This window comes from Ciona robusta, chromosome 2 (assembly GCF_009617815.1).
Source record: "Ciona robusta chromosome 2, ASM961781v2".
Lineage (NCBI taxonomy): Eukaryota > Metazoa > Chordata > Ascidiacea > Phlebobranchia > Cionidae > Ciona > Ciona robusta.
Genome location: NC_143236.1, coordinates 5,078,239 through 5,100,392, shown reverse-complemented (window position 1 = coordinate 5,100,392; position 22,154 = coordinate 5,078,239). Strand labels below are relative to the sequence as shown.

At 33.0% G+C, this 22,154-nt stretch overlaps 1 protein-coding gene across 1 annotated transcript; it reads right to left on the bottom strand.

Annotated features, from left to right (window-relative positions):
• Positions 1-278: 278 nt before the first annotated feature.
• On the bottom strand, positions 279-19,688 carry LOC149740452 (vacuolar protein sorting-associated protein 8 homolog). The gene is made up of 38 exons (XM_089873078.1): positions 19,443-19,688; positions 19,241-19,306; positions 18,564-18,645; positions 18,287-18,377; positions 17,981-18,098; positions 17,376-17,430; positions 16,829-16,953; positions 16,431-16,517; positions 15,873-15,940; positions 15,151-15,201; positions 13,975-14,077; positions 13,718-13,774; positions 13,344-13,463; positions 12,839-12,919; positions 12,178-12,348; positions 11,344-11,542; positions 10,864-10,910; positions 10,463-10,534; positions 10,015-10,100; positions 9,225-9,364; positions 8,775-8,839; positions 7,922-8,063; positions 7,504-7,619; positions 6,888-7,004; positions 6,447-6,548; positions 6,226-6,378; positions 5,711-5,878; positions 5,165-5,263; positions 4,804-4,893; positions 4,470-4,560; positions 4,061-4,209; positions 3,154-3,277; positions 2,599-2,699; positions 2,225-2,380; positions 1,815-1,930; positions 1,362-1,496; positions 906-1,062; positions 279-570 (listed from the first exon to the last, which is right to left on the bottom strand). Exons 1-38 carry the CDS (start codon positions 19,458-19,460, stop codon positions 466-468), a joined length of 4,023 nt encoding a protein of 1,340 aa, XP_089729204.1. The 5' UTR covers positions 19,461-19,688; the 3' UTR covers positions 279-465.
• Between the last annotated feature and the right edge of the window lie 2,466 nt (positions 19,689-22,154).

Below are 22,154 nucleotides of genomic sequence, written 5' to 3'. Positions count from 1 at the left end.
CACCTATAATTACACCTGCCATTCTAGCTTTTATAATAAGAGTAAGCGACGGCACTAATGAAGAATACTCCGGTACATTGCAGAATAGCCTAGTGGAAAGCGTAATTTTGCAATTTACTTAATCTAACGCGTTCTATTTTTCAATAGATCTCAATATTTGCTTGTTGCTGGTGCGCGGCATTTTGCTGAAAATTTCGCCACTAGCGGCGGCGTACAAACTTTAAACCACGGGTAACTTAGTTTTAAAAAATATGAAAATAAATGAATTTCAAAGAAAACAAAATAATGCTGAATTTATTTGTAACATACACAAATACATCAGGATTAACTAAAATAAATGAATTACAAGAAAAACATAAAATATGGATGAAATGAATAAAATCGAATTATATCTTCGATATTGCACAAATACAAAATTAAAACACATATTAACCAATTGCTGTGTATATGTTTAATGTTTAACTGCTAAAATTTAATAGGTGGTGCTTTTGTTCGTAATTTAAAGTTTTTAGGATTAAAACTCTGTTCTGAAACATCTGGACCACTTTTGGTTGCAGTTGATGGTGTTTGCTGCAAAATAAAATAATAAAGTCAGTATGTTATAAATTGCAACTGCCTGCTTCTTATAATATTCATGCTTGTAGATTAGAAAAAATATCATTAAGAATTATGATTTTCATATTTGGTGTTATAAAGGCCTATATAACGACTAGTAACTTAGCCTACTAACTTAGACAACCTTCATACAAGATTGAAATTAAATGTGATGAACCAGTGGTATTAACAACAATAATAATATAACCGACTATTAATAGTGGCTTTAATTAGCAAGTGTCAATTTCTATACTCTCTCCATATTGTGTTTTAAAATACAACAGAGCAAGCATTATTTTACATTCGTATACCTTTAAATTTCGATTTTTCATTTCCATGAGTAACCCATCACGAAAGTTTTCCATTTTCTTGTTCGATTCAAAATTTCTCAAGTCGTTTCCCACCCTTGTTGAAGCTCTATCCTTCCGTTCTTTATTAAGACAATTTTCATGGTAAACATTACCATACCTGACAATAAGATAGAATTTAACAAAAAAAATGCCTATGTTTTCTGCACTTCGCTAAACATATCAAGTGCAATATACCGCATCACACTATCAGTAAGACCTCATTTTTTTGTAAAAAAAGGGTTTATAAAAAAAAAATTAATAGAAATAGATTAAAATTTATTAGGCATCTTGATCTTAGTGGTGATAACAAGAGTTTGAAGAGATTGGCACCAATTGCATACAACCACTTTAATCATGACTACAAACTGCATTTAAATGCTCCACTTTGAAAGTATTTAAATAAAAAAATGTTGTCACCTGAAGATAATCAGATTTTCTGTTTTCTGTTGATTGTTTAGCACTGACTTTGCACAGATGAGACAAAACTGTGATTTAGGAGCTACTCCATGAACAACATTCTTATGTAAGCTTGCTAATGAACGATGACGGTCTCTGTATTCAATTTGTACAAAAAAAATATTTTAGACTGTATCAAAAAAATGGCATAACCATTGTGAAAAATGTCACTTGTTTATCCAAGCGCTAGTAACTTTTTTGTGACTTGGCTTTCCTAACTCACACCTTGTTACCACCTATGTAACTTCATGAGTATATTATTTTTTTGTTTTTTTAACATGTAAAGGTAAATAAATGACAGAGTGATTGTTCAATTAGTAACAAACTTTGCATAAAATTATTAACAAACTTTGCATAAAATTAAGTACACATTGAATGTTATAAATATACAATCAAACCTGCTATCCATCTTACCTGCCTAGTAAGTTAAGAGTTGTATTAAGCAACGTTCGTTCATATTGATATGTCTCTAACATTCCCAACAACAAGTTTCTTATTTCACCAAACTTTCCACTTTTATAAGCTGGATCCTGGAAGTTCATAATGAATAAGTTAAAATTATAACATAAAGATAGTTCTACATTTCTAAACGTACATATAAAAAATCCTACAGCTTTTTATATATTAAAAACGTTTTGGACATGCTGCACCAAGTCATTTTGGTATTTGCATGAAATAATTGAAAACAAGCATATATTTAATACCATGCATGAAGAGTTAAAAAACAGTGTCTGATAATTATTAACCGAAATGCACACAAAATTGGGAAAAAAAGTTTGTTATGTAAACTTTTACAGTGAGAATAAAAATGCACTCTCATAAACCTGTATAATCTTCTGCAGTACAGCAGGTAATGTCATGTGACCAATCATGGAGGTAAGCACACGCTGGGCAAGTTGTTTTGCTACTTCCTTATCCTCACTCATATCCATGTTGTGTTGGGGTTTCAGCACAACATCAAGAAGGGAAAACCAAAGTTTCTAAAGCAGAAATTAGCTTGAAATTCTATCTACCCATCGATTTCGCCATAGCGCAAATTTTATGTAAAAAAAACAAGGCAAATTCAAATTAACAAAATGACTCAATATGAGAGAAAATTAGTTGAAGTTTATGCCTTATAGGCTTAATAAGATGTATTTTCAACTTTATTCTTGGGTGAGGTCGTTCTCTCTACCCCAGTATGTTTTCAAGCACAAACCTCTCTCTGCTTCTCCTGCAACTTTCTTGAGTTTCTCTGACAAAGTCGAATCACATCATCTACTGCCGACATTGCATCATCTTGATGTAAACTTTCATCATCTGCAGAAATATATGTATTAACTGAGTATATGGTTCACAAGAAAGATGCAGAACTGTCCTAAGTTGGGGTAACTTGAGAGCTGCTAAATCTCAGCTACTCTTCCAGTCTTAGAACAAAATAAAATAAGTTTAAATACCAAAATAAAATCACATAGATAGGAAAAATGTCTACATTTTTATAGGTTTCTGTTTCAACTTTTGAAACCGTTATCCTGTAGGAAGTTAAACTGACAGCAAAATAAGTGTCATATATATAGGGTGTTATGTTTGTACTAAAACTGACTGGAAAACAAAATAGAATCAGTTATGACTAGGCATAATTTCCAGAGAACAATAATAGTTTTGCTGTTTTTTGCCGTAATAGTGGTGAAGGGGAAACACCATAAAGTTCTGAGAACGAATGTTTTACTATAACGTTAAACATCATATTAAAACATACAAAATTTAACCTCACCTTCACTGAGCAATTTGATTTTTTCATGAGCAGCGTTAAGTAAAATGTTAAAAGCAGCGCTGATGTCACCGCTCTTCTCAAGTAGAAAGGCAGTTGCTTCGTCCACACGATAACGTCTTACTATCTGTTTAAAATAGGAACATAATAAATGCAAATTAAACATAATAAACCTAATTTTTTACTTTTTTTTATTACGTATAAAACAATTCACTCTACCTTATTATTTCACCTTTGTAAATTTTTATTTTTTTAAATTGACACTTCAGCCCCACCCATTAATTATTAGCTGAGACCAAAACATGTACAACAATTTCTAACTCTCAAAATAACATGCAAAATAGAAAACCACTTTTCTGTTTTATGTGGGTAAGGTCCCACTGCTGTGATAAGCTATGGGTCCTAACATACAATCCTTGGGGGTGCTACTTTTTTTGAAGCCTGTCAATTTCCCGAAGGTAGGCGACAAGGTCTTTTATGGTAATGGACGGAAAAAAGCATTCTACTCAGGTAGAGCATTACTTTTGTAAATTAACCTACATATGCACTATTGCACTCTAATTTTAAGGCTATACTGATACACAAACTTCCTTGTCCAGCACCACAGTTGGTTAGCGAGCCTGCCTGTAACCCAGAGGTAATGGGTTCAAGGCTCGTCGCTGCTATTATTGTGGGCGTATGTGTCCTTGGGCAGACGGCAACTGCTCCAACCCAGTGGTCACTAATGGGTTGTCTAAATTATCAGCCACACATAAAAAAGAAAAATCCACAAAAAGAAATCACCCACAAAGTAAAATACATGGTAACTTGTAAGCTGGCATGAGGTGTGTTAACACCTGTGCTATTAAAGGGCTTTAATGGTAATTGATAGGAAATCATCCCTTGACAGATAAAAACCAAAACAATATACCTCTAGTGCCTTATGTGGCCTGCAGTATTCACAATCTTGTACAAACTGTAAGACTTCTGCTCGACCGAACTGACACATCAGTGATAGATAAAGCTCGCATGTGTCTGGGTCAGTTGATGCAGCTGGAGCTTCATATGTCACATCATCATCTATTTTTGAAAGTGTAAAGACATTTAGTCACATACAAAAATTAATCGGTAAAAATTTAGTAATTGCTTATTTTCTTCATAAAAGTGGGTAATGTGGAATGCCTTTCTGAATCGTGAAATAGTCAATATTGCCTAATTAAGTGTTAAGGTTTAGGTTTAATGCTAAGTTTATTAAGATGTACAAAAGGTTATGGGTATGTGACTACGAGTATTTTTCTTTATTTTTCACGAAAAAAGGGTACAAAGTATAACCCATTTACCAAAATATGAATCTTGAATGAAATCTGTTTGTTCATCATCTCTGTTTATGAATAATCCACATAGGAAAGTGTAGAGCACAAAAGGTTCGTCCTGTGCAGATTATTAAGGTTAATTTAAATTCATTGTATAATAGGGCGGGGAAGATGGGACACCTTTTCATTCTACTTTCTTGTTTCATTTAAAGAATTATAAAACCTATACCGATGTTAATTGTTTAAAACAAGATCAGGATATTTTTTATTACAATAGAGAAGTAGTGTTAATTTTTTTAAGAGATCAATTAGGGAATAGTCAGTGTAGACAACTAAAAAGAGACTTAACAGTTAAGCTTACATGAAGTTTAGCAGCAATTGTTTGAATTGTTCCTTGTAGTAAGTTAGTTACAAGGTTGACGGACTTTTTACCGTTTATGTTGATTAGGTCCTGTAAAGGTAGGGTTTAAGTTATTTAAATAATCTAAAAAAAATGATTTTTTTTTAAAACATTAAAACTATAGCCAGGGCCATAGCATAACATTTTTATCTCTTCAAAAAAAGATAGCGAATACAGCAAAACGACAAAAATACAGAAAAAAGGTGTGGGAAAAGTGTAAGTTGAAAACAGTAACTGTAACACCCAAAGTCAAAACAATTGTGAATAATATTAGTTGACCTATCTATTAACAGAGAAGGTAAACAAGACAGCAACAACTTACCTTAATATGCTCAAGAACTTTTACTTTTAGCATCTGTTTCTCCTGCTCAGTATATTGAGGGCTTGTCAATACATCTTCAACGTAAGTGAATGTATTGTCCTGAAATTGTAAACAGCTTAGATACAAATTTTATAAAAAAGGAGTTTATTAGTATAGTAGGGTGGGGAAAGATGGGATACATTTAGCACATAATATCCAGATATTCTGATCGTGTTTTAAACAATTAACAACGGTCTATGAGAGTCACGAGGACAAAGTTTCATATTTCTTTGAATGTTCTTTTTTTACTTCTAAATGGGACGAGAAAATATTTTATATAGTAAATCAAATATACTGGTGTTGTGGCAGAATGGTTAGTTCGCATGCCTCTAACTTAGAGGTAATGGGGTTCAAGGCTAGTCGCTGCTTCCATTGTGGGCTTATATGTCCGTGACCTTGGATATGACAATTAACGACAATTGATCAAACGTAGTAACTGTTGTTGCTCCACCACAAGGAGGGTAAATAGGTTTCATTCATTCATTTATTCACACATAAAGAGCTTACAGTTTGTGCAGGGTCTTGAACATAAGCAACAAACACAAGGTCAAATTTTCTTTGCTGGGTGTGTAGAAAACGTAAAACTCTAAAAAATGAAGCTTGTCCAGCTAGATGCACCAAGCGTGGAGTGTAGGATTCCTCAATAAAACCACACTGCAGTAAATCCACAAGTGCCTAGGGAAAAAAATAACATGAAAATGAAAATACAGAAAGTGGTAAAGAATCAATGGCAATTTTCGAAAGACATTACAATAGGATAGAAGGTACACATTAGAAAAACTTTACTGTAATTCGTTTTAGCTTGTGTGTCCTTGGACAAGACAGTGAAACCATCATTGCTACAAGTACAACCCTTTGGCCATGTTTTCCAAAATGCCATACAAAAAAAACAAAAAAAACAATCACCCACAAAGTTATATGCTTGGTAACAGCGGGCACAAGGTGTATGAAACAGAACAGTTACATTAAACGACTGGCGTTGCCCTGCTACGCGAGAATATAAAAGTAAAAATCATTCATACTTGTTGTCTTTCCTCATGATCAGTAGCATGGTCACTTGGAGTGGTGAGAAATTCTAATACTTGATGTTTCAACGTTTCGTTCAAATGAATTTGTGAGTTTTGTCGAGCTGACAATCGGGCAAGGAACGTAAACAGACATCCAATCTGATCAGGCTATCATGTGGAACAAGAAAAATATTCATTTTTTTTTATTAATTTTTTTTAATAGTTTGTAAACTTACCCGAAAACCTTGACTTTCCAACATTACTTGGAGCAGAACATCAACAAAGTTTTGAACTTTAGAAAAACCTTCTCTTCCCTGAAAGTGCGGCTCAGAAATGGACTAAAACGGTTAACATTTTTTGTTTAAGATTTGAATTGCCAGTTTAGAGAAGATGTTTTGTATAAAATAACATAACATAATTATGTTAAATTAACATATTTTTTAATTTATCTCTCCAAAAACAAAAGCGTAGGTGATTTTATTTAAAATACAAAGAGAAGGGAATCAATAGCAAAACAATGCTTAGGATAAAAGGTATGGGAAAGAACGTAAGTTAATAAGCGCGACTGTCGTACCCATTAATTTTTATATTTAACTAAAAACTGTGATCATAGGTATCATATTCAAAACCAAATAAACTTTTTTGTAAGCCTAATACTTTATATAAGCATAACCCACCAGCGAAAGGACGTTAAGAAATTCTTTGGTGGAAAATCTTAGAAAGATATGAATGATGGGGTAGAGCTGGTGAGTCTTTAACTCACTGATACTCGGATGTATCAAGGTTTCAAACATCTGTGTGAAGAAAGTATGGGGTGAGTTTCAGTGTTACACTTTGTCTTACATAATGTATGGCATATGTAAAGAAAAAAATGCGCTATAGTGACATTTTTTATGAGAAATTGACACTTTTTTATGGAAATCTTTTGCAATGCTGCACAGCTAAGCTTTTTACGCCCGCGCTTGGATTTTTTTTTGAAACAATTTGTGAAACTTTGATAGTACTTTTCGATCACATTTATGAGTTTTCAAACAATACACAAATGTCGATTTTTCGTTAGTATTCTTTAAAGAATTATCCAACTATCCAAGCAGTATAATAATAACTTTATTTGTCTTTCCGATTTCAGTAGCAAAGATTACAACATATATATTGAACAAAAAGGCCGGAAATAGCGACAAAATAAAAATTGTTAAAATATCTCACATTTAAAAAAACATTTACATTTAGTTGGAAGAAAATAAGCGTGGATGCTTAATTAGTAAAACAATCTAAATACAATACACGATTTACCTGATTCTTTACACTTGTTGAAGTTTCATCATCTAACAATCCATGTGGATAAGCAACACCAGCTAAACAACAGCTTACATATACAAGTAACTTGTTTCCAAGAGTTGTCATCTTTTCTGTAAATAGAAGCATGTAAGAATTGAAGGAATTTATAATCATTTCTTAAATTCTTATTTGGATGATACAGTTTGTATGCAGAAATTACAACTTTAAATTTTAAACAGAATTTTTGTTTCACAAAAAGTTTTTTTTTCTATTTTTTTTATTTTAAAAACCAAGCATTAAAACTTAAAATGTTCTAGGAAAAACGTTGTTTCAAATATAATATTCATAAAAAAGAATATTTTAACTATTTTTTTATTATAAACAAGTGTAAATGTCATTCAACTTGCAGATGTATTATAATAAAATAGCTTACCACTTAAAGGGGCACCAGTACTTAACGCAGCTTGTAAAATGGATAGAAGTTCAAATAACGGACCAAAATAATCTTTCATGCCACGGTTGTGGATGCTTATTATTGCATCATAAAGCCCATGAGCCCAGCACAAATGAAGCACCTGTGTTTATAAAAAAATACCTACATAACATAATTTATCTCTTCAGGTCCAATAGTGAAGAACACAACAAGAGTCGTTACATATATTGGGGTGGGGCGAAATGGGACATCTTTAGCACATAATTTCTAAATATCCCGATCCTGTTTTAAACAATTTACAACGGTTTATGGGAGCTGTAAAGATACGGTTTTATAATTCTTTAAATGTTCTTTCTTTACTACCAAATGGGACGAGAAAACAAAAAAACAGTGTCCTATCTTCCCCCACCTTACTATGCATGCTGCAGGTAAAAAAACTGCTTGAATAAAAGTAGCAGAAAAAAGTGTTGCTTCTAAACCCAGATTACAATATAAATTAACTCATATTAAGTTGTATTTAATTTAAAAAAATTAGAAGAATATAATTAGAAGAAAAAAAAAGATTAAAGACAGGATCTGTCTTTACGCATTTTAAAAATACGATAACTGGCATAAAGCCGTTGATCAATTATTCTTACATTTATTGTGTCATACAGTGTTTTAGATTGTAAAAAATGCATTTGTGTGATCAAATATACAGTCATGCACACTAAGATATGTACAAGGTAAAAATATAGCTGGTAGAAAACACAACGCATGTATTACAAAATTATTGGTTTCTCAAATACACTGACATAACAAAATGTAGTATTTAATGAAATAAAAATATAGATATGGCCTATCTATATAATACCTGGTGTAAATCCAAGCTGGAAACATCCAAATGCAGAAGGCAACTCTCAACACTGCTAAGCATACCTATCAATAATATATCGCTAAATATATAATACATACATATAGGCTTACCCTATATTTACCTATATGTACACACATGTGCGACTAATGTGTCTAAAACTGTATTTTCACTACAAACTATTAAACTATATTCGTCGCTACCATTGTGGGCATGTCTGTTTGGGCAGGATTTAATGGCAATTGCTCCGACCCACTGGTCACTAATAAACTGTTTAAATTGTCATTTATACAGAACAAAAAAATCACCACAAAGTTACATACATGGTAACTTGTAAGCTGGCAAAACGTGTATAAAAAAGTACATCTGTGTTATAACGACTGTCGCTGTCCAGCCACGCGAGAATAAATCAAGTTATATTCATTCATTCATTCATTCAATATTAAATACCTTTAGCTTGGTAATGAGCCACAAAATCCTGCATCACTTCAGGACTGATGGTTTGTAATTTATCATTCATTATATAAGGTTCAAGACATTCAAGGAAAGCACCGTGCGCTATACAATCAACACGAAATCTTTCATATATTCTGCCACAAAGACATTTGAATGTTAGTGCTATTAGATAAAGCAACCACATAAAACACTGGTGTTATTCTTGGTATTGAGCCAATTCTGGCCTTAATACCAAGTCCTTGCTCACATACAATTATAGTAGTGGCTGGTTTTATTGACAGAGGTTAATATAGAATTCTGTGGTTTTTAAACAAAGTCACAACAATACTAGTAACAGTACACCGTTGTCTGGCATGTAGTAAATGAAATCTTAACAATAATATTAAAAAAAAAGTTTTATTAGTCGATTCAATTATAGTAGCTAGAATTAAAAAATAATAAAACGAAAAAAATAGGATATAGCGACAAAACAACAGTTCTCAAACATGTTTTTGGTTAAAAAACAATTTTACAATTATTTGAAAGAATAAAGGTGTGGTCGCTACACCTTTTATTTAGGTTCACCAGAAATTAAAATTATACCGAATAGAATAACCCTACAAAGATTTTACTGTAAACAGTTGTTTTTTAATGTATTATGAAAACCTTGTGAAAAAACAGAAAAACACTTAAGCATATAAAAGTAATGAAACATAACGAAATCAATAAATTTTGAAATTGAACAGTTACGAAAAAGATAACCTTATCCTGTAGTAAAGGTGAATAAATATTAAACTTAACCTACCTTCCAAAAAGCACGTCCACTCTTCCAATATGCAAACAGTGATTGACACACACCGGTACAACGTTGCGGTAAAAGCTAATCAAAACCTGGAGTAAAAAAATTTAGGTTGATTTATTAATACAAAGTTTAGGTTCATGTGAAAGTTTTGTGGTGGTATAAGACACCTGTACAAGCAAATAAATAAGAGAAGGAATATTTGTAGGATTTAGTCAGTAGTGTAGGGGAAGACAGGACACCTTTAGCACATAATATCCAAATTTCCTGATCGTGTTTTAAACAATTAACAACGGTCTATGGGAGTCTTAAGAATACAGTTTTAAAATTCTTGAAAAATGAATGTTCTTTGTTTACTACCAAATAGGACGATAAAGTAGCATAAAAACTTGTCTATTAATATATTACTGAAGTTATATGCTTCTATATACAGTGTTTAAGTCTGGAAACTTACTTGTAACTTTCCACTGTCAGGACAGAGCTTGGTCATGGACAGGTCAACAAATTCTACCAGAACATCCAACAGCTGAAACAAAAGCATGCAATTTTACATTAACGGTAATTGTTGTCAATGCCATTGTGGGCGTATGTGACCTTGGGCAAGACGTTTAACAACAATTGTTCCAAACCAGTGGTCACTAATGGGTTGTCTAATAATTAAGCCATTCAGAAAAAACAACCTACAAATTTATATACACTGTAACTCCTAAGCAAGCACGAGTATATAAAACGGAACAACTGTTATAACCACTGTCCTTTTTCTGTGCACTCAAAGATAAAAAAGTTATCATTCAAAACACTGAGATTTTACAGTAGTATAAAAAAAATAAAACCACAAAATTGAATCAAACTGACCACATCTGAGACCAAATTCTTCTGCTGTTCCGGATCTGCAGGTAAACCTGAAAAATTGGGCAAGATTGTCATTAATTCTTCAGGTATATTGATATTAATGGTATATATTGTAACTATCAATAAAGAACATTTTGCTAAACAGTATTCTGTATACCCATCAAAAAATCTGATAAATTTTTTTGAAATGTTTTAGTAAAATAAATATGAGGGTAATAAGCACATTCAATGTGAACCTAGTTTCCATATGTGACAAGCCATCCCTAAAGCATTTAATGTTAAACAAATGACTATGAGAACACCCAACATAGCTAAAGAATGGATTTCTGGTCAGGTTAAAAAAACAGAACCGCATTGAATTTTTAAACTGGAATATTTGAGATGAAAATCAAACTTACATATGGGTTGTCATGTTTGTATTAAAACCTAAAACTGTATTAAAACCTACTTTTCCCATTCACAGTAATAGAAAGCACATCTTACCAACAACTGCCTTTGCAGAGTTATCATAAAACATAAGAGCAAGATCAAGTGCATATTTGTGTCCTCTCTCCAACGCGAGGTCGATCCTCTTCCTCCAAGTTGTGATGTTGGATGCAAGAACTGACTCTTCCCCAAGGAAATAAACCTTTCCGTTGTGTTGCACCATCGAGTGGTAGCAAGCATGCTCTCCGATAACAGCCTTGTAATAAATAATATGAATAATTTTTGTTTGCTATTTTATTCTTTCTTGTTTTGTGCAAACCCCTAAGCACCATCTCCGCAGCAAATTGCTTAGCGTACCTACCTCTAACTGAGAGGTAATATATATGTTCAAGGCAAGTCGCTGCTACCGTTGTGGGCCTTTGCGTCTTTGGGCAAAACGCTTAATCGCAATTGCTCAAGGACACATACGCCCTAAATAATGTTAATTATCCGTTATTTTTTGTTTTCTTGTTTGATACATATCCCTTAAGCATTATATACATCTAATAAATAAATAAACCACCCTGGGATTCTGTGTATAACTCCAACATTAGAGATAGGGTAGTGTAAATTTCAAAAGGGTAATTAAAATTCTGGCAAAAAAGATGTGACAATGGCAAAAAAGATGACTACAAAAATCAGCTTCAATATTAGTTCCACTAATGATAAATTTTGTTAAATAATAGCAGTATAGCACACTAGATATTCCTTAGATAAAACACTTGTTTGGACATTTGAACTTTAAACACGACTTTACCTTTATGCTAAGCCATGTACATATGTTGCACGAATTTCTCTCATGCATACTTTCACATTTTGCATTAAACTTTTGCCACCATGCATGGAACTTACCAGGGCTTGACTGACATTTCCTCCATTTGCAAGAGATTTAAATGCGGAGCTGCTGTAAATGAGCTTGGTGTGATCAATTGACTTCGTTTGTAACCCTGTCTGTGAATCCACATCCACTACATGCAGATTTTCTCTCACATCAAGCAATAGAATGGTTCGTGAGTTAAGCCACTGTGACATAGCTTATGAATTTGCTTAAGAAAATTTATATAAAAAAAAAAGAAAATCTACAAAAAAATGATAAATTGCAGATGTTAATAAACATAATGATTTTGGTATAAACGTACTGATTTTTTAAAAACAGTGACATTATGAAATCATCTTTGATTGGCCATGGGTTGGGCCACATTGGTTAGTGTGCATGCCTCTAGTCAAAAGGAAATGGGTTAAGGCTGCAACCTTTGTGAATTGTGGTGTATGTGTCTTTGGATAAGACACCAACAACAATTACTCAGTGGGCTCTTATGAGTTGCCTGAATAGTCAGTCATACAGTTAAAAAGATAAAAAAAATCCCTCAAAATAATCAACCACAAAATTACAATGTGGTAACGTGTTAATGGGAAAAGGCATATGAAACAAAACACACATGTTATAACAACTGTCTTTGCCCAGCAACATTAATATACTCAAGATACCTTTAAACTTATATATAAAACTCACAGCCATATTAATTAACTTGTAGGTGATGTTCATTGTCCTTAGATGAACAAAGTTAATTGCGTCCCAACCATCACATTTGACCTGTGAGTATAGGTAAATGTTGTTGGACTTAGACTAATGGTTTACACACCGAATACTGCATATGTATGCATGTGTATTGTAAAATTAATACTTTAGTTTAAAACTTCACACATTACTTTGATTTATACCTGTGTCTATTTGCAGCTGATGTGTATATTGTATATTTTCCATATTTATATTTACAGCATTGAAGTGGTATATGATTAAACTTACATCAATATTTTGCATCTTGCAAAATTAGGTAAACAACCAACCTAGACAAATCAGTGCTCTATGTGCATTCAAGCTGAAGTGTTTAAGCCTCATGTTTAAGCCTCAGTGAATATTGCTTTCACAACAATAATGACCAATGAACCTTAAAAACTGCAGGTTCAATGCACATGCTTCTGCTACAATCGCAAACTACTCAATAAAAGTGAAAAACCTGAAAAAAATAAAGAACATCGCCCCGTCCAAATAGTAAAACTGGTTCAATGAGTCGCATTCCTTCGCTGTGACAAACCGTAAGTTGCCACGCTAACATTGGAACACACGTTGGGTTGGTCTGGTGATTGAAAGTAGACTTTTAGTTCAAGTCAATGAAATTGTATAGTAGGGTGGGAAAAGATGGGACACCGTTTCATTTTACTCTCTCTCTCTCACTTAAGTAGTAAACAAAAAACATTCAAAGAATTATAAAACCGTATTCCTATGACTTCTATAGACTGTTAATTGTTTAAAACAAGATCAGGATATTTAGGATATTATGAGTTAAAGGTGTCCCATCTTTCCCACCCTACTATATTATATTATACTCACAGTTAAGCGGTGTGCGAAAACTATTTTGATTTGAGGTCTTAATACGACGACAAGGATCTGAAAAAGAAACATATCTTGTTTAAAAAGATCAAACTTACCAACCAATTACAAGAATAAATAGAACTTATTTACTCTTGCATGGCGGGGCAAGGACAGTCGTTATAACTCGGGTGTTTTGTTTCATACACCTCGTGCCCACTAGCGAGTAACTATGTATGTAACTTTGTGGTTTATTTTTTTATTATGGTATGTGGTACCTTAGTGAGTGTTCCCATCGCCAACATATGCCGATCTCTAAGTGGATGGTCTGCTATGTTCTTGTTTAAATGTAAAGTACTGATGGCACATACCTCCCCACGACTGCAATAAAAGGTAAAGTAATTTTAAACAAAAAAAATTTTGACCAAATTCTAAATCAAATTTTAGTGCTCTGATATTTTGTTTCGAATATTGCCTATTTTAGGCCAGTTTTCAAATCATATAGAACAGAAGAAATGATATTTTACTGTCATTGTTTCAGAAGGATAAATAGGTAACATTCACTCATTTATTGGTGATTTTAAAGCAGTTCAGCATGACAGGGTAGGGCCAACAAATTCTTTATACTAAAATAAGATAAGGGTTATTGGATAACAAAGGTTGTAGAGATTTAATTGGAAAGATAGAGGAAGTACTTGTTTAATATTTCGTTGAAAGCAGCCTGTGTATTTAATATGTATGCAAATAGGAACGTAATTGATAAACAGCCTTACAGTTGCGTTGAACTGTTTTGTATACAATTTCCTATGTATAATAATTACACAGTTGCGTTGAACTGTTTTGTATACAATTTCCTATGTATAATAATTACAATGTCCACAAACGTAGATTTTGTATTTGTTGTTCGGAGTAGTTTAAAATCAGAGATACGTGTGTGGGAAATCTCAGTAAAATGAGCATAATCAGAAATATTGAGTATTTAAATTGACATAGACGGCAGCTGTAATGATTTATGTGTATCTTACATATTTACAACATAAATTAAAAAGTGTTTTGCAAACATTACTTTTACTAACTTCTGGAATAAAAAAACAAAGAATGACAGAATGAATGTAAATTACTTTACCCGCATGTGATCAGAAAATGACAATCAATATAACACGGGTGTACATACACCTAGTGCCAGCGTACGAGTTACCATCTAAGTTACGTATGAGTGATTATTCACAGAAAACACATTAATTTTAATTTAGAAAGAAAGTAAACACCAAATGACAGGCATTAAGACCTGCTTTGGATATAACAAATAGGCAAGTTGTTGGTTAAAGGCGCGGCTACACTTTAGCGTATTTACAAAATGTATCACGTATGATTAAACTGCTGTTATAAGGTAGATAAAAACTAAAAAGAAATATTAACCAATCAAAAGAAATTATTTGTTTAGATTTCTATACCTTCCAGAGAACAAACATCTCGATTCGCATGAGCGCACACCCATTAACCGCCTGAAACAAAATTTACTGAGTAAACAAGCATAATGGTACACTGCATATTTGTACAAAAGGGAAAAAAGATTGGTTTTAAGATTTGGAAATTGATTAATATTTTAATATCTTGTAAAAGTTTATGATCAGATTTTATGAGAGGGAGGATAGTACTGTGTAAATAGTTTTTCAGTAAAGAACTCTGTTTTATATTAAAAGCATTTTGAATTGCTCTACCATTTTCTTGTCTGCATTGGAAACCATATGTATAGTGGAGCGGGAAAAGATACAAACTTTTCGTTCTATTTTCTCGTCCCATTTGGTAGTAAACGAAGAACATTTAAAGAATTATAAAAATGTATCCTTATGACAACCATAGACTATTGTTAATTGTTTAACACACGATAAGTATATTTGCGTAATATGTTCTAAAGATATTCTGTCTTAGTGTCTTCCCCCACCCTACTATATCTTAATGCATCTGAAATGGTAAATTTTTAGTAAAAACAGCTTATCGTAACATGGTGGAAAAACTAGCCATATTATGAATTTTGTTGTCTGAGACTTTATAGGACCAAATTGAAAATATCAACAGCATTTTAAAACCAGTAAACCTTACTGAGAGATTCAGAAGAAAAAAGCAATTACATAAAACTTTATTTCCTCTCACTAAATAACGCCAACGCTCTTACCTGAAATTCAACTCAAACACAGAACCTCCACTATCGTTACATACTGCCAGTGTTGGATCATCTGTGAACTGATTTAAAACATAAAAGCCTTTTTAAACTTATAGAGAAAGATAAGTAATTATACATTTTAATTTTTAAATGCAAAATATTGACTAAGACGTAACTCATACTATGTAATTAAAGAAAAAATGTTACAGTTTTAAAAACAAGAATAAAAGAATGAACAGAACAGTAGTCAGAAGCCATGGTACAGAGGTTAGCGCACCTGCCTTTAACCTAGAGGGTACAGGTTCAGGACCAGATCCTACTACCACTTTTGAGGTCTTAACAGCAATTACTTAAACATAAATGTCCATTATCGAATATCATTTATCTAAATTATCCACCATTCATTGAACAAATAAACAAAAAACACCTACAAAATTACATGTGGGCAACACAGAAGCAGGAACAATATATATATATGAAACAGAACACCTTTTTTTCTATTAAAATTCCTGTTGTTGTCCTGCCATGTGAGGAATAAATATTCATATGTGTTTCTATTCAAATAAATACCTTAATGTGCAACACAGCAGAACCAGGTGGATGGGCATCCGTAATGGTTCGTAGAAGTTTTCCATTAGTCACATCGTACATTAGAATCTAAAGGAAAATCATTGCTATATTACACGATATATTGACATTATTTGTATGAAAATAATATCATTTATATTTATTGAGCTCATATTATTATTCCCATACATTGCCTTAGCTTCGGAGCATGGAGAAGCATATATCACACCAAACAACTATGCTATGATAAACTAAAAAATAGCAATTTTGCAACAACAAAAAACTGTAAAATTTTGTTTTTGTTTGAGTACTTTATTAAAAACAGGGGAGAGTGTCCATATTTTTATTGCAAGTTTCTTAAAAAAGAATATATATAGTAAATATATTTTCAAATTTCCCACCTCTCCTTTTGCATACCCCACCAACAAACGTGTGGTGTCGGTGTTGAATGTTAGAGCAGTTACCGAGCCGTACTTTGACCCAATTTGAATTGAACCAAGACAATATTTCAATGCTTGAGAGGAATCTGGAAGAATGAACATTATTTTGATTTGTCTAAAATCACGATATAAAGATAACATAATTTGTATTTATCAGCAAATCTTTAGATACAGTAGCGAAGACTAGGTTGATTTTTACAACAAAGAGAAGGGTTTTAGCAATAAAACGACAGTCGTTATACACACGCTACAGGAAAAAATTACTTGAATAAAAGTATCAGATAAAAGCGTGGCTTCTAAATCCACATTACAGTATAAGTTACAGCTCTTATTGAGTTGTATTTAATTAAAATATATAAGTAAAAGAAAAGTGTGTAAAGACACAATAATGTGAGAAAGGCATTCCACACAAACGATAAACCAAAGGAATTCTACAATTACTATATATATATATATTTATATACAAAACCATATTCAAGTCAAATGTTTTATAATAAGACAAACTTACCGAATAGAATAACTAATCCTCTCGTTGTACCAATTGCTATCAGGTTTGAAACAGCCTAAAATAAAGAATATTTATTTTGAAACAAATTAATATTTTATATAGATATCTGTTATGAAAAAAATGAAACAATTTGACTTTACCTTTATGTTGGCTGCTACATAAGCTTCCTGGTTTTATTTTTTGATCTTACTCTTTTTAAATATATTAAGACATTAAGTATTAAAAAAGTGAGATATAGGAATGTTGGAAAAGAACATCTTTTATACAACTAAACAACTAGGGGAATTTTATAAGTTATAATGTACATATGTTATCATATCTTATCAGAGGCACATAAACATATGGCTATATAAAAGTGATGCTATAACAACAAAGCAGATACTTTGTAATTTTTAGTATTGGATACAGGGCAATGCAAAAGTGCGCACGAGGTGTATCAAACAGAACACCTGTGTTAAAAATAACTGCCATTGCCTTTGATGTTTAATATACGTTGCCGTTGGTGTATAATAGGCACTGGGACTGTAATAAAAGCACCACATCGGCAAGATATAATGACTGTCAAAGCCCCACCACGTAAGTTACATTCATTTGTAAACACTCACAAGAGAAGTTGGTCTTCCAGCATTCACTCTATCAACAGCAGATACCATCTGCCTTGAAAGACTTTCCATTTTCTGAACCTCTAACACTTCCCCATGGTTAAGTGAAGTAGACTTGTCTCTGGTAAAAACAAATTGTACACGTTTATCGGACATTCCAGTGTATGTTTATTTAATTTTTTATTCGTTTTTAAGTATAATGACAGTATCAAATATCAATTATTATTGAAAATAAAGTAATAGCATTTAATAAAAATATAAAATTCTTTATTTCTATTATAATTATTGCAGTTTAAAACAATGTCTAACTTTTTGCTGTCGCTGCTTGTAATTGAAGAAGTTTCCCAGTTTTTCAAGACATTCAATTCTGGTAAAAATGTACCATTGACTTTTCCATTTACTGCAACAAGTTAAGATCATTTGTTAAATGAATAAATGTAAAAATAGCTTTTATGCCAGTATGGAAAAATAAACCTTACTTAAACATTTGATACAAGAATGCAGGATTTGATAAAAATGTATATATATATATTGTTATTCATTATGGTTTTTAAGCACCAGCTTTAAAATACAAAGTTAGATAAACCTTTAGTATTAGCTTCATCATCAGGATTGCTTTCATTTGTTTCATTCAAAAATGTGAGTGGGTCCTCTTCAGCTTCATCTGACTATTTAAAAAAATGTGGTTGCTTTAAATTATTTGAGAAAATAGGATTTTTTTGAAGATCAAAAATGTTATCTAATTTGGTTCCATAAAGATATTGTAACATTATAGCGTAAGCGGCGACCAAAGAAGGTAATTCGTTAAAGCATTCCAGCCAAACTTTTTTCAATTCAGGGCCCGCAGGAACACCTAGACACACAAACATGTAAAACAAATCTTAATTATCGTTCTATTGTTTAACTATTAATGCAATGTAGAAAATTCTAAGGTAGGAGTAACTGCCTTACCTATGCCTTAAAAGTTAAATGTTATTGGTTAGGTTAGCATATGATGCATACAGATTTCAATTATTGTATAATTAACTGGCGTGCATGGGACATATTATGGCATCATTGGCATGCATAACAAAAGTTTGTAAACAAAATCGAGGTGCACCTGTCATACTCAAACTAGATAAAATCACAACATAAAATAGCAGCCATTGACTGATTTAAAAATTTACATCTTTCTTCCACTTTTTTAAGCAGAAAACAAACACTTAGCAATCATAGATGCTATGTACAGTACAAACAGCTTCTGCGTGCAGCAAAAATGCCTACCTCATTTAAAATACTTTCCAGAGTTGGCACGCTAACTTCTGGTATGTCAAAATCATTGTCGTCAAACTACAATAATAAATATAAACTTCCAATAATATACACATATATATATACACGTATAGATAATACTAATATTTCAAGTGTTCCAACATTATTGATAAAGTAGATATAAGTATAATAAAGGTATAATATAGAGTACTACCTCTTCAAAATCCTCCATTGTAATTTGATGAGACTAAAACTTGCTTAAATACTTGAACACCAAACGTTTCCCAATCTTTGTTGTTGATTTTAGGCTGTCTTAACTAAAATGTAAAAACTCTGTCCGTAGTTTAGAAAGGGACTTCCCCAAAATTGAAACCCATGTCCTGACCCCTGAGTTTAGCAGAAGATAGAAGCTTTACTTTACGAGAATCTAAGCTAGACATGCGTTGTACTAAAATACTGTAATATATTACAAAATAATACGTCTTTGCGTTGTGAAAATTCGCGGTATTGTTGATGACGTCATAGCTACCTCGCTGAAAACATATGGCACACCAAAGCAGTAGCAGTAGGCTACATAAGTCTGTAACCGGCAGTGCGTCGACCGGACTGCTGGTCATAAGGTATGTGGAGGTCTATGTCAACAATTCGCGTGTACATCATTGTGTTATGCAGGGTTGAATTGAAAAGTTAACCTTTATTCGTCAAGTACAACTTTGGTTTAGCGTTATACAGTTGTATAGATGGAAAGTCCGAAAGTGTGGTTTAAACGCACTATAGGCCTGTGGTGGAATTCAAGACAGGAACAAAAATAGAGAGCGAATAAATCAATTCGATTGCTCTGACCTACTACAAGCGTGTGTGTATGGTGACCTGAAAAGGTTTTAATCGATTGACAGAACCGGAGAAGCAAATAGGATATAAAGCCTATTCATGACATAATCGCGGTTTGTATCAATAGTGTCTATACGCGGGAATCAAAACACCAACAAGCCAAGCCGACTGCCAGCTGGTTAAATACATGGCTTAAATCATTCATGGTGCTACTTGAAGATGGTACAGAACTGGTAGTGTTTTGACGTGTGTATTAGTCAGAATAGAACCTCAAGGGATTACAGTACAGCTATTAAGCACACAGACAGAAGTAACGCAAATAGAGCGAAACAATAAAAGTGTTTGTTATTCCACTGTAAAAACGAACTATTGTTGGTGAAATGTACCAGTTCCGCCTTGCAGCGAAAGTCACAATGTTTTTAGAATTCAAATCACTGTAGCTTGTTAGTGCATAGCGGAAGGTGCCAGGAAGAACCGTAGCAGTCATGAGGATGTGACGCATGCTTACGAGCTATAGGTTTGAGAAACAACAATCTATCCAAGAACCAGTATACTGTACATGTTTGCAATGTACTGTTGTGTTTCAAAGGGAGCGTTTTCAATGCAGACAGTTCAGATTTAAAATTACACGCAACTAAAAGACAATACTTTGGGTCAAGTACCGGTGGTCACGTGTAAAAGTATTGTCCAGTAGTTACTGTCCTGCTGTTGACCGCCCAGGGGCAGACAGTTGCACGTCGGCCTGTAAGATGAGTCAAAGACCGAAGCATACAGTACTTTAATGCATAAAAGTTGTCATTCTTTAGAATTGCAGGATAAACTGTTGCAAGTGTAACGATCTATAAATTCAGTATATTGTTAATATATTTACTTCTTTACTTTAGCCCGTTTTGTTAGCCACAGCCAGTTTTATTTTATTTCCAAGAGACTATATACCTCAGTCGTTACATATTTAATTTTCCTGATCGTACCAGTTACTGTGAGATAAAACTGCATATCAAACCGATTTAGGACTTTTATATAGCAAGAGCGAATTTTAGGTAAACAAGGTTTTAAAAATTTATAGCTTACATTTGTGGTTACGATGTATTGTTGCAATCGTATTTAATATCCACTTCGTTCATTTCGTGCGTGGTACACACGGTTTTAATGTGTTGTTGTTATGTTAGTTGCAGAGTTTCCAGGGTGAATTATGTTGGGTCGGTTATTGCGGTTTCTGAGCGCAATTACTTTTATGTATCGAAGTGATGCACTGTAAGAGAAGCTGTCTAAACAATAATATCCGGCAGAGTTCAACGAAGTTATTTTTCTGCCAACTCTAGGGGAATAAGTTATACAGACAACGTGTGCTAGTTTTTTGTTTAAATAAATGAAGGTACTTCAGACTAAGCAAACCTAGACCAGTTCTAGTCTAAGTTTAGAAAATGATAGTGAGGAATGAAGCGCAGGTTTTTTGAAATTTCGTTTTTCTTGTTTAGCTAGAAGCCTCACGTAGTTTCACTTGAATCTACAACATCGTATAGCTGCTTGTACAGGAAGCAAATATTGCTTTGAGTGATTATGATTGTATTGGCTGATCACCAATTGCACCTTACAAAGGTGTAGCATCGTGCGCTTAGAAGTTCTACAGACAAAAAGCGTCTACAAACAAACAGAGCCTACGTGTTGTTGACATGGCAAGTTATTTAACTATTTGTCATTTAGTTACGCCCCGGATTCGCACGTCAGTTCGATTACTTGGTCCATACGGATCACAAGGAGAAGGGATTAACGCGCGTATGATACCAGATAATTGAAGCTAAACTAAACAAAATCAAACATTCCGGAACCCCAGTAAAAACTTAAGTTGGGTTATCGTGGGTCCGTTTGAGATTTTCATCGTAAATGAGTTTCTCTAGTTGTCCTGCCGCGTTAATGTAAAAACAGTGCGTAACAACAAATCGAAGTACACGGTGTTGTTTTATGACTGCGGGAACAAGGAACAGGTCTCTAGAAATGGTATGTGCGCGATTTAAAATCACAAGCACAAATTGTCCTATCCAGGTCAGCGTATACAAATCAGAGAACACGAGAAAAAAAATTGTTTTGGATAATC